A 12,731-nucleotide genomic window follows, 5' to 3' on the forward strand; every position below is an offset into this window, starting at 1 on the left:
AGACATGTTAAATTTTGGTGTGTATTGTTTATCCAAGTGAAGACGATAAGTGGATAGGTAAACAAATCTGAATATCAGGGCTGTAATTTAGTATGTAGTGTTATGGGAATGAAGTTATGTAGGCATGGAGGGAGCAGAAGAAGGGAAGAGGGGACTTGTGGATAAAGAAACAGGAATTTCAACATTTAATTTCCAAAGGAAGAAGAATAGCTGGCAGAGAGGACTTGCCAGAGAGAAGAGAAGAAATGAGACTATTGCAGAAGCCAAATTAAAGGGGAGTGTTTCAAGAAGTGGTCAACCACATCAAATGCTACAGATAGGATAAGTAGGGTAAGCTTAGAAAAGGGTCTAGTGCGTGCTGTGCTGTGAAGGTTATTAGTGACTCTCTAAAAAGTAGTTTTGAAAAATATTGGGATAGAAGCTACAATTATATTAGACTAAGGAGTGGCAAGTGAGGAAACAGCACAACTAAATAACTCTTTTGAGATGTTTGGTTATGAAGGGGTGCCAAAAAATAGGTCAGTACCTGCATTGGAATAAAGTGTTAAAAGAAGGATTTTTTTCATTTTAGATAAAGAGCATATTTTAAAGTTGATGTGAATATTGAATGATCCATAGAGAAAGAGAGATTGGTGGTAGGGGACAGAGGGAATAATAACTAAAGAAGCAAAATCCTTCAGAAAGTTACAGGAGAGGAAATCAGAGCATATGTACAAAGATTAGTATTTAATAGGAAGTTTTCTCTATTGTAATAGAGAGGTACATAAAAGAAAAGGAGAAAGCTACAGAATCAGAGGGATAAGTTACAAAATGTATGATTTGGTTGAGAAATGAAACAAGTGATTTTCACATCTCTGCTTTTCAGTTCTGTATTTTAATAGGTTTCTTTTTGAAATCAGTTTGACAGTGTTTTCTTACTCCAAACTTTGTACTGAAAAGCACACTGATAAAAATATAAGGTTCCATCTTTGAATTCTAAAAAAATGAACAAAGAAATTAAAAATAGGGGAGATATTACTTAGTAATTTATGTGAGTTTTCTAGAGTTTAGTTTAATAGTAATTTCAGTGTGACTCGAACAAATAAAACAGCTAATATAACTTAGGGCAGTGGTTCTCAACCCGGCATGATTTTGTCCCCCAGAGGATATTTGGCAATGTCTGGAAACATTTTTTGTTGTCACAATTGCGGGGAGGAGTACTCTACTGGCATCTAGTGGGTAGAAGCCATAGATGCTGATAAACATCCTGCAATATATCACCCCACAACAAAAAAATTATTTGGCTAAAATGTCAATCAAATTTGAAAGCATTGAGACCAGAGAAGTTTATATGGTAAATGGTAATTTGGTAAGAATATTCCCAAAGTGTAGACTATTTATATATGTGAAGACATTTGTACACTGGGTATTAGTCTCCTAAAGAATATTGGTATTTTATTTAACATTCACAAGTTGCTACTTCAAATAAGATATTGATTAAATTATCCATTAAGACACATTATAGGTATATATTCTCAGAAATCTTTAAATAAATGTTGATATAATTCATTGTACCCAAGGGGGTTTTGTCTTCTGATATTCAATTATTTATTTACCATAAAATATCTCTATCTGATCTTAACCGGGATTTACTATTTTCTAATGAATCACCATACAAATCTTCCAAATTTAGTTGTCCATTTGCTTTACTTATCCATATATCAAACATAACTTTCTCCACATAATCTTTGGGAAATCTCACCATTGAGTGTTCAATATATTATGAGGAAAAACACAATTATTTGGCATTACCCTGAGCACTTCAATGAATACCTACTAGTGTCAGTAATGGATTAACCAGTTTACCTGGTTTCCATTCCTTTGTTCCACATGCCTTCAATACAGCTTTAACAGTATTTCCAAGAGATTAGACATAAATGGAGGGGCTTTCCATTTCCAGATAGGATGTTGAAAGATATAAAAATTCTTCATCCCCATGGTAACAATGATGACACAACAATAATAAAATCCTGTGATAATAACAATGATAAAATTAAAATTATACTTTTCTACGAGGCTTCTGAAGAGTGGATTCAAAGAAGCCTTGATTAACTGAATTCCAGAGAGATAAGAGCCATTCATAGATAAGCAGAACCCCCAGCTGCTTTTATACCTGGGGCAAGTGACTGAGCTGGACACAGGTCAGGAAAGGAATGGGCCTTCTATAGATGGATAGACTGCAAAGAATAGGAACAACTATAGGTTTAATGACTATCTGGACTGAACTGTTGAATGGGAATCTGAAATAGCTCTAAACACAAAATTATTCAGTTTGGCAATTCTCTGCCAACTAACCCCACCACTCTCAGTTCTGAGAAAGTGGCAGCAAATGAGAAAGCACAGAGAATTTATGCACTCTCAAAGTGGGTTTTTATAGAATTTGACCCAAGCTGAATTAAACTATCTGAAACTGCATCTCAACCCTCTTTCTGCACAAATACTGGGAAAATTAGGAATCAGCCCCTTGAGGAAGGGTTAGGGAAGTTTGAGTGTTGGATTGAGGAGCAAAGAGATTTTGAAGGGAAACCTAATCTAATTAAAGCTGCAGACCAGCCCTAGTTCAATTCAGTACTGTGTAGAATCTGATTGATTAGCACTTCACTTGAGTTGTCTAAGGACAAAAATTGGTAAGGCTATAAAAAACTTAAGCAACTGTCTTAACCAAATTGACCTGACATAAATAGACACCTACACCACACTAATGAAAATGTGCATTTTTTTCATTAGATGTGGAATATTCACAAATATAGACTGAGTCATGAAACAATAAAGAATTAAAATCAAGCAGAGTAAGTTCTCTGATCATAAAAGAAATTAAATTAGAAATCAGTAACAAATATGTCTTAAAATCCCCAAATATTTGAAAATTAAGAATAGCTCATGACTTAAAAAAGAAATCACAAGGGAATTTTAAAAATATTTTTAACTTAGTGAAAGTATAAACACAAAATATCAAAATTTGTGATATTGAGATGTTACTAAAGTAGTGCCTAATGGAAAATTTACAACATTAGAAGCTTAAATTAGAAAAAAGATCTCAGGTCAGTAATCTAATAGCTCTACCAATATCAGACAAAATAGATTTTAAATCAAAAAATTTCACTAAAGAGGGACAATTTAAAATGATTAAATGGTCAATATATCAAAAAGATATAACAATTATAAATATATGCACCTGACAACAGAGCTACAAAGTACATGAAGCAATATCTGACAGAATCAAAGGGATAGACAATTCAACAATTATTGGTAATTTTAATACTCCACTTTTAAATATAATACGAGAACTAGGCAGAAGGCCAAAGAGGAAATAGAAGACTTGAAAAATGCCATGTATAAGACCTGTACACTCAAATCTACAGAAAGAAAATGTTTAAACATTATTGAAATGGAGGAGATACCATCTTTATGGGTTGGAAGACTCAATATTTTTAAGATATTTATTCTACCAAATTATCTATAGATTTATCACAACTCAATAATAATCTAACATATCTTTTTATAGAAATTGACAAACTGATTTTAAAATGTATGTAGAAATGCAAAGAATCTAGAATAACTAAAACACTTTTGCAAAAGAACAAAGTTGGAAGATTTCACTTCCTGATTACAAGATGTAATATAAACCTGCATTAATTAGATAGTGTGGTAGTCAAAAAAAAAAAAGACAAATAGGCCAATGATTACAGAATAGAGAATCCAGAACTTGACCCACACATACATGGTCAATTTATTTTTGACTAAGGCACTAACACAAATCAATGAGGAGGGAAAATCTTTTTAATAAATAATCATGAACAACTGGGCAAATAGGGGGAAAATGGACCTTAATCCCTACCTCACACCATAATCAAAATTAACTTGAGATTAATTATAGCCCTGAAAATGAAAGCTAAAAATTAAAAAAGTTTCTTGAGAAAACAAAGAGTGATATTTTCATTACCATGGGGTAGGCAATGATTACTTATATAGGAACCAAAAAAAAAAAATTCTAAAGAAAAGAAAAAAATCAATAAATTGCCCTTAAGGCAAATTAATCTTTTGCTCATCAAAAGACATCTTATTGTCACCAAGAAAATGGAAAGTTAAGTCACAAATGGAAGAAAATATTCACAATACCTACTTCCGACAAAAGACTCTTAAGCAAAATATATAAAGAATTCTATTGAAGATTTGGCACTACTCAGTTCTGTAACCTTAAATAGTTTAAGCTCTCCGAACTTACAGTTTCTTATTTATAAAATGTAAGGGTTGGGATAGAGTGTGACAATGGACATTTTCTAAAATTCTATGATTTTTTTGAACCTACAGCAAGTTTATTGGTACAAATTATATAAAGGAGGTGGTGGAAAGGAATATGAATAAAGATGGTTTGGGTAATTGACAATGGCTCTTAAGTACCCCTGGGTATGGGATTTACATTAAAGTAGAAACTCTGAATACTTATTTACAAAGAAAAAATATGAAACTCTCCAATAAGGGTAGGAAAACCCTAAGGATATTTTGTGAATGACACAGGAAAGCAGACTGGCAGATAGTGGGAATTACAAAATGTTTATTAATCTATTGTGCCTATCCTTATATTTTTCAGGAAAGTGACAATAGAATATAAGAAATATTAGAAATGAGGAAAATATAGTGCTTATTATAAGAAGGAATTTGATACCATTGAACAAATCATTTAGTATTTACTATACAATACTGCATTTTTATAAATAGGTATAATATTTAAAATTTGTTATATCTCCTTGAAGGTCTTTTAAAAAGCCAATAACCGTTTCTCTTGGAAGTGGAAGATTTGATTAGATCTTTTTAAAAACCCCTTCTACTTCATGTTTTTCTTGGTTTATTTTCAGATGAAACTACATCATTTACTAAAACAGTTACTTCATATGAAAAAATAAGAAAAGGACTTTTATATCTTTCCACCTTCATATTCAGTTACCCTTTATATATCAGTTATTGCTTATTTTTTCCTATGTCATTGTTAAAATTTTTCAAAATAATTGTCATAACATAAGCATAGAAAAGTTCTCACAGGGGAAAAATAAAACCTTTTAAAACTTACAGGAATTAATAAGAATTATCTGCGAAATTTTAGCAAATTTTCTCATTTTTTGTCATTTTATTTTCAGGTTTAACTGAGCTGAATGACAGTCCAGTTCCCCTGGAACTTGAGCGTTGCAAGTCTCCCACTTCAGGTAAACATGAGTGGTATTTTTCAATCTTCTGAAGATTACTTCATTGCAGTAATCTACTGCTTTATCTTCATAATTCTTGAGAAATTCATAATTTTGGTAATTAGGTGTAATTTCATTTTGAAATTTAACCATAAGCAAATTCTATTCCAAAATAAAATAGAAATAAATGTCTTAAAATATTTATTACTTCCCAAAAAATTAAGATCAGAGGTATGAGTATAATACTTCTAAAAACATTTTAAAGGAAGTTATTTTGCAGATATATTAATAATGCTAAGTAAAAATTGTAATATTATACAGAAACTGTCTCATAGCTAGAGCTGAATTAGTGGGAAATATATACTGTAGGTGCAGTAACATATGAAACCATCCCTCTGGATCATAGTTTTGAAACATGTATATTCATTGGCAAAAGAAAAATGATAATATATGTTGTGAGCCCATTATATTAAAAATATGAGTATAAAGCTTCTTAGGAATAAGTTTTTAAGGTCTGTGAAAAAAAAAGGTATAGTACAAATTGTTGGGTGTCAGCATTGTGAATAATTTGCTTTTTAAAAATTTTTTATTTACCTGATTTTTCTGTAATATACACATAGTAATGTGTAAATTTTTAAGCACCAAAAAATTAGGTATATCTTTGACATTGAATTGTAGATCTGTTTTCATAGAGTATCAAAAAATTATTTTTTTATTTAAATTATTTTATTTTATTTTTAACTTCATGCAAATTTATAAACATTTAGTTATCTCTTTATAAAGCAATGAATTTTGACTTCTAGAAATTCAGCTGGAATTGTGACATTCTTCAATCTACTTCCTTAAGAGTTGTTAGTTGTTTATTGTTATTCTTCAGGAATGTAGGCTGAATAGAATCTAGTTGTGTCCTGTGTAAATTTCTGTTTTAATCATATCCATCTAATCCTTATTTTACTGCTTTCATGTTAAGCATGGTCTCATACATTTACCCTTTCTTTTGCATTCCCATTGGCACCATCCTAATATAGGTATTTATTACACCATACCTAGAATATTACAAAATTATTCTAACAGGTGTCTCTATTTTCCATCTCTCCCTCTTAGAATTCATTTTGCATATCATGTTGCAAAATTAATCTCCTTAAAATATTACTTTGATATTTTCCCGTGTCAGAAATCTTCAATTAAAATATAATTTAATATTCTATATCAAATTCAATTAATTTAACCTCACTTTAAATTCTCATCCATAATCTGAATTTGAATAGTAATACATTTATTAGGTTCTAATATCAAAAAGAAATAGAATAAAAATAAATTTCCCTCCCATCCTTCCCCATACATTGTTTCTACTCTCTTGAAAAATTAAACATTATTGGTAGTTTCTTGTTTATCCTTCCAGGCAATTTGTGTTTGTAAACAAACCAAAAAGAAACAGACTTTTGCCTTCTGTTTTGTACAAAAATAGTAATATTATGCACTTCGTTGTACTTTGCTTGTTTCACTTTACAGCGTATCTTGCTTTCCATTTCATTACATAAAGTATTTTCTTATTATTTACATTTATATGATATTGAATTACATGTGTGTACTATAATTTATTTAATCATTTTACCAATTAAAGGACATATAGTTTAGTGCCAGTCTACTGCTATGTCAAACAATGCCACAGTGACTAACCTTGGTACATTCCTCACTTTAAATGTGTGCAGGTATATCTATCAGATAAATTCCTAAAATTGAAGTTGCTGGGTCAAAGAGTATACACCTGTTTAATCTTTATAGATACTCCCCAACTGCTCTTCTTGGGGTTTGCACAGTTCTCTCTCCTTCTAGCAATAACATGAAAATATTGGTTATCAAATTTTTTTATCTTTGCAAGTCTGTTTGGTAAAAAGAATATGTCAATGCAGTTTCAATTTACCTCTCACATATTATAAGTGATGTTGAACACCCTTTTATATATTTAAGAGTTCTTTAAATATTTTTTGTAAATTATCTATTCATATACTTTGCCCATTTTCTATAGGGTTGTTCTTTCTTTTTAAATTAATTAGTCCTCTTCATAAGTTAAGAAGATTTTCCCTTTATGACATGAGATCCAAATATTTTTCTCAATTTTAACTTTTAACTTTGCTTGTGGTATATCTTGCCTTAGAGCAGTTTTTTTCTAATCATTGATCTTTTCTTTTAAGGACTTCTTTATGCCCAACAATTTAAATACTATTGGTTATCTACTTTTTAACATTTTAGTAGAATTCCCCTGTCATTTACCCTTTATAGTTACTTATCTTGTATGTTTGTACTTTCTCTGAAAAATTTTTTCATTACGGAACATTTCTAAAAATATACAATACACATATGAAAAGATTGAGAGCCTTTTTTTAATTAGGGTAACTAAATTGATCTATTTTGCTGTTTAAACCCAAACAGTGGTTTTACTGGTTTTTTTAAATTTGTTTTTTAGCTTACTGATTTCTGCTTTATCTTTATTAGTCTCCTCTGTTTTCCTTCATTTTACTTTTTCCTTTTTCACCTTTTTGTGGTAGATGCTTAATTCATTTATATTTATTGTTTCTTACATATTGATAAAACAAGGCTAAATTTCTCTTTGAACTCTGTTTTAACATGTAATAGCTTTTGATATATTATGATTGCATTAACAGTATTTTCTATATAGTAAACAGTTTGTTTATATTTCTTTGACCCAAGAGTTATTTAATGTAAATATGTGGCATTAGGTAGCTGTAAGTTTTACCTTATTAATCATGTTATTTAAGTCTCTCATGTCATTACTTTTATATTTTGATTACTTGACTTGTCAAAGATGGGGAAAAGGTGAATTAAAATATTGTATTAATCATGTGTTTCTGTCTATTTTTCCTTGTATCTGCTGTTTATTTTTTAAAATATTCATGTGTAAATATTCAAAGATATATCCATACATTCTTTACCATTAATCACCATTGTTCATTTCATATTGTGTCCTTCACCTGAATTCACCTTGTTTGCTATTAATACCACAACTCTTGCTTTTATTTGTAATTTCTTTTTGTATTCCTTGGCCTTACCTCTTTTGAGGTAAACTTTTTTTAAACTGAGGTGCAATATGTAAACCTCAAAGTGCATAATTCTTAAGAGTTCAGGTAGACTAGTTTTTACAAATGAATACACCAAGTAAACTTACCCAGATCAAGATATAGAATGTTACTGGAACCCCGGGCACCTCCCCTTATGCCCCTCTCAGCCACTAACCCCCACAAAGTTACCTACTATTCTGACTTTTATCATCATAGATTAGTTTTGTGGGTTTTGGACTCTCAGATGAATGGAATCATTCAGTATTTACTTTTATTTTTTGCTTATTTTGTTCAACATTATGTGTATGATATCTATGTTGCTGAATGATTTTTATTGATGTGTAATGATCCATTATATGAATATATCTCAATTTATTTATGCAGTTTATTATTGCTGAACATTTTAGGTGGTTTTCAGTTGGGGGCTATTATAAGTAAAGCTTTTATGACCAATCTTGTCTAATTTTTAATACAAATATAACTCATTTCTGTGTTACATGTATCTGGGAGTGAGTTTTGAGGTCATAGGGTATGCATATGTTCAGCTTCAGGAAATACTACCAAGTTTTCTAAAGTGGTTGCACCAATTTTACTTCCATTAACGGTGTATAAAAGTTCTATTTGTTCCACATACTTTCCAATTTTCTTTTTTCAGTTTCAATCATTCTGGAGTGTATATAGTGCTGTCTTGCTGTAGAATTAACTTGCAGTGCATATCCCTGATGTCTAATGATTTTGATGAACTTTTACATTTATTGAATATTTTTAATATCCTCTTTTATAAGATATTCAAGTATTTTACTCATTGTTATTATGTTGCCAACTTTCTTTGATATATAAGAAATTCTGCATATGTATGTAGATAGGTAGATACATACATAAAAAGAAGTACTTTTGTTGGATGTATATAGGGCAAAATATCTTTTCCCATTCTGTGCCTTGCTTTTACTCTCTTAAAGGTGATCTTATCATGAGCAGAAGTTTTTAATGCTAATGTTATTCAATTGATCAATACTTTCTTTTATTATTAGTGCTTTATGTGCTTTGTTTTATTTTTAAGAAAATCTTTGCCCACCCCAAGTTCATAAAACTATTTCCCTATCTTCTAGGAGGCTTGTTGTTGTACCTTCACTTTTAAGTTCAAGTTCCATTTGAAATGTATTTCTGTGTCTAATGTGAGGAAAGAGTCAAGGTTTATTACTTTCATTTAGGTATCCAGTTGACAAGGACCATTTATGAGAAAACTATCATTTCCCCCACTACACTGAAATGGTACTTTTGCCACAAATTAGTGTACTCTACCATGTATGTGCATGTTTCTAGACTTTATGTTCTATTTCATTTGTGTGTTTACCATTAATCCAATTCCACACTGTTTTAATTGCTGTAGCTTTATAGTATTGCTGGTTGTATAGGTCCTCAATTTTGTTTTTGTAGCTCTTTTTCAAGAATGCTATAGCTATTTTAGGTCTTTTCTTTTCATATAACTTTTAGAAAAAACGTCAGTTTGCACACAAACAAATATGTCTGGATAGTGATTGTAATTTTATTTCATCTATAGATCAGTTGGTCAGAAATGACATTCAACAATGAATTTTCCACTTGGTATCTCTCCATTTATGTGTCTTCTTTACTTTAATATTTTTAGTCTTCTTTGTAGAGGTCTTACACATCTTTCATTAGCTTTATTACTCAGTATTTGATATTTTTATGTTGTAAATTTTTAAATATCTTTTTATTATTTTTTATGGCTAGAATATAAAAATAATTAATTTTTGTATATTGACCTCATGTCCGGAATATTTGATAAACTTATTTCAGTAATTTGTCAATTCTTTTAGATTATCTATGTATCCAATTATGCTCCCCCCTGTTAAAATGACAGTTCCGTTTCTTCTTTCTAAGGGAAAAAATTAGCTAGGACCTCCAAAACAATGCTGAATAGATGTGGTGTTAGCAGATATCTTTTCTTTTTTCCAGTCTCAGGTATGAGTCTTTCAAGATTTCAGAGTTAATTATGAGGAATATCTCTGAGTAAGAGAGGTTAGAAATTAGGAGAGCCAGAAACTGATTATCATTTTATAACTCTGCTTTCCTACATGGATCTTAAACTCCCTTTTAGCCCAATAAACCACAAGTAATATAGGGTGAAGTTTAATATTTTATTAAATTAAATATTAATAGAATAATAATTCTAATTAATAGAATGACTATTAAATATTTCCTTTAGGATGATGAGAGAGACAAGAGTAGGGATTGGGAGCTGAAAGGGTCCCAGTGAGCCAACCAGAATGCTGATGTTCTCAGCTTCCAGGATAACAATCATTTCATATTATTCATTCACCCAACTATTTAACAAGTAATTTACAATATCTACAGTTAGAGTGATATTATGATATCCACTGAGAATAAACTAATGAACAAAATTAACATACCCCATGCCAAATGGAACTGACAGTCTATCTGCAGAAACCAACATTAAAGCAATAGTTATACAAATTGTTATTATTTTTCCTTAAAGCTGTGTAACCATTTTTCCCTCACCAGGTAAGCTTGTGCATTTTGTGCACTGCATAAACATACATCCCAAGGGGGTGAGCAGAAGCTAACATGAGCCCTAGCTCCACTTACCTGGAACAGAACTGCAGTCCCCTAAAGGAAACAGCCCCTTTTTCTTTGGCCCAAGAAACTAACCAAGCCTTCAACTGTAGGGTTATATCTGCCCACAAGGTGTGCATTTTTCTAATTTGTCCTACTTGAAGGTTTGCCTTTAAAAATCATTTTCCCAGTTCAACATCATTTTCTAGGTTAGCATTATGTCCTAATACAGCTGCTACCTATGCAGCTATCCATCCTCATGATTCTCACTGTCCACAATATACAACAGACTTATAATGCTACCAAATTCAAGTGAAGACTAGGGTGATAGAAATATTTATCCTTAAAAATATCTTGGGCTTCCCTGGTGGCGCAGTGGTTGAGAGTCCGCCTGCTGATGCAGGGGACGCGGGTTCGTGCCCCGGTCCGGGAATATCCCACATGCCACAGAGCGGCTGGGCCCGTGAGCCATGGCCGCTGAGCCTGTGCATCTGGAGCCTGTGCTCCACAACGGGAGAGGCCACAACAGTGAGAGGCCCACATACCGCAAAAAAAAAAAAAAAAAAAAAAAATCTTTATTAAAAAATATCACAAAAAATAATGTCACAAAATACTAAAAAAGAAGTAATCAACTCTGTTGTTCTCAAACCTGAGTTAGAACTAGGTCTCATAGCCTAGTTTGAATGCTGCCTCTGTGTGATTCTACATGTCTAGAACCCCGTTACATCCTCTAAAGAAGAATGCTTCTTCCTTCCAAAGAGTCCTCTGTTGAGGCAGTACCAAAATACTCAGGTAAAGGCACAAAACAGACACCCTTCCAAATAGTTATAATGAAATTCACCTCTAAGGTAAAAATACTTGGTTTACTTGGGCTAAAAATTACATGCCAATAGTTTTTTATTCCCTTCCTTTAGGACTTGCTACCAGAACTCCCGAGGCAGCACCAGGCTTTTATAGGAATGAAATACCAGCTGTGAGACAGAGGAATCAAGTACATCACTTGCCAGGTGAAAGTGAAAATCTCTTTTATGAACAAAGAAGTTATTCATACTCCATAATTTTCTAGACTTCACAATTTGTCTCAAAACCTTTATTCTTACTTGTTGTGCTGAAAACACAGGTCTCTCACGGTGAATGAAGACTAATTTTCCTAAAGCAGTGGTTAAAACTACAGACACCAACTTCAGGAGATATAAAGCAGGAATACCTAAGGCTTTTGATATTTGCCATAGAATTTAGATAGTGGTGGGGTTTTTTTTTTACTGTAAACCTGGATAATTTCATCAGGCCTATAAGAAAATAATGGAGTGGCCAACAGATAATTTAGGGAAAACCTAACAGCCAAAAAGTAGTTTTGTAAAAATTCTTCTTAACTCTTCATGATACAATTAAATATTTTCTGTGATCAGAAACAACTGTGATTATCATGGAAACTGCAAAGAATCACCTCAGAGGGGCACTGCTCTCTCAAAAGTAGTGAGCAGAAAAAAGGTCCTGTAAATTTTATGCAGATTCATTGAATATTTGATGCTGCTCATAGGGACCAAATCAGAATCAAACACAAGTTGTACAGCTTCTTAAATTAGGCATTCATTAAAAAATAGTTGTGACTAGATTTACAACTTTAACAAGCCTGAATTACCAATGTTCTAGACCCCAAGTAAAGTCAGTGACTAAGGAACCTAAAAATAATTGTAACCCACAATTTTCCAAGACAGCAGTTTCTTTTTTTTCCCTTGTGTAATACAACACCCCTGTGATATGCCTTTTTTCTGATGAGAAAACTGAAGCTCAGAGTATTTAAATAAGTGGAGCTAGAATCCCAACTGAGTTT

General features: G+C 31.7%; 1 protein-coding gene across 7 annotated transcripts in view; it reads left to right on the top strand.

The window, feature by feature from the left end:
- The window catches only part of STXBP5L (syntaxin binding protein 5L), a 364,746-nt gene that overhangs the window by 277,065 nt on the left and 74,950 nt on the right, over positions 1-12,731 (top strand). For 5 of the 7 annotated variants that reach the window (XM_060298126.1, XM_060298127.1, XM_060298125.1 and 2 more), the window contains 2 exons: positions 5,175-5,240; positions 11,812-11,904. In XM_060298126.1, the coding sequence (XP_060154109.1) occupies positions 5,175-5,240; positions 11,812-11,904 (159 nt within the window). The remainder of the gene's footprint in view (positions 1-5,174; positions 5,241-11,811; positions 11,905-12,731) is intronic. The other 2 variants (XM_060298130.1, XM_060298131.1) reach the window with 1 other exon arrangement.

Source organism: Globicephala melas, chromosome 4 (genome assembly GCF_963455315.2).
Source record: "Globicephala melas chromosome 4, mGloMel1.2, whole genome shotgun sequence".
Taxonomy (NCBI): Eukaryota; Metazoa; Chordata; class Mammalia; order Artiodactyla; family Delphinidae; genus Globicephala; species Globicephala melas.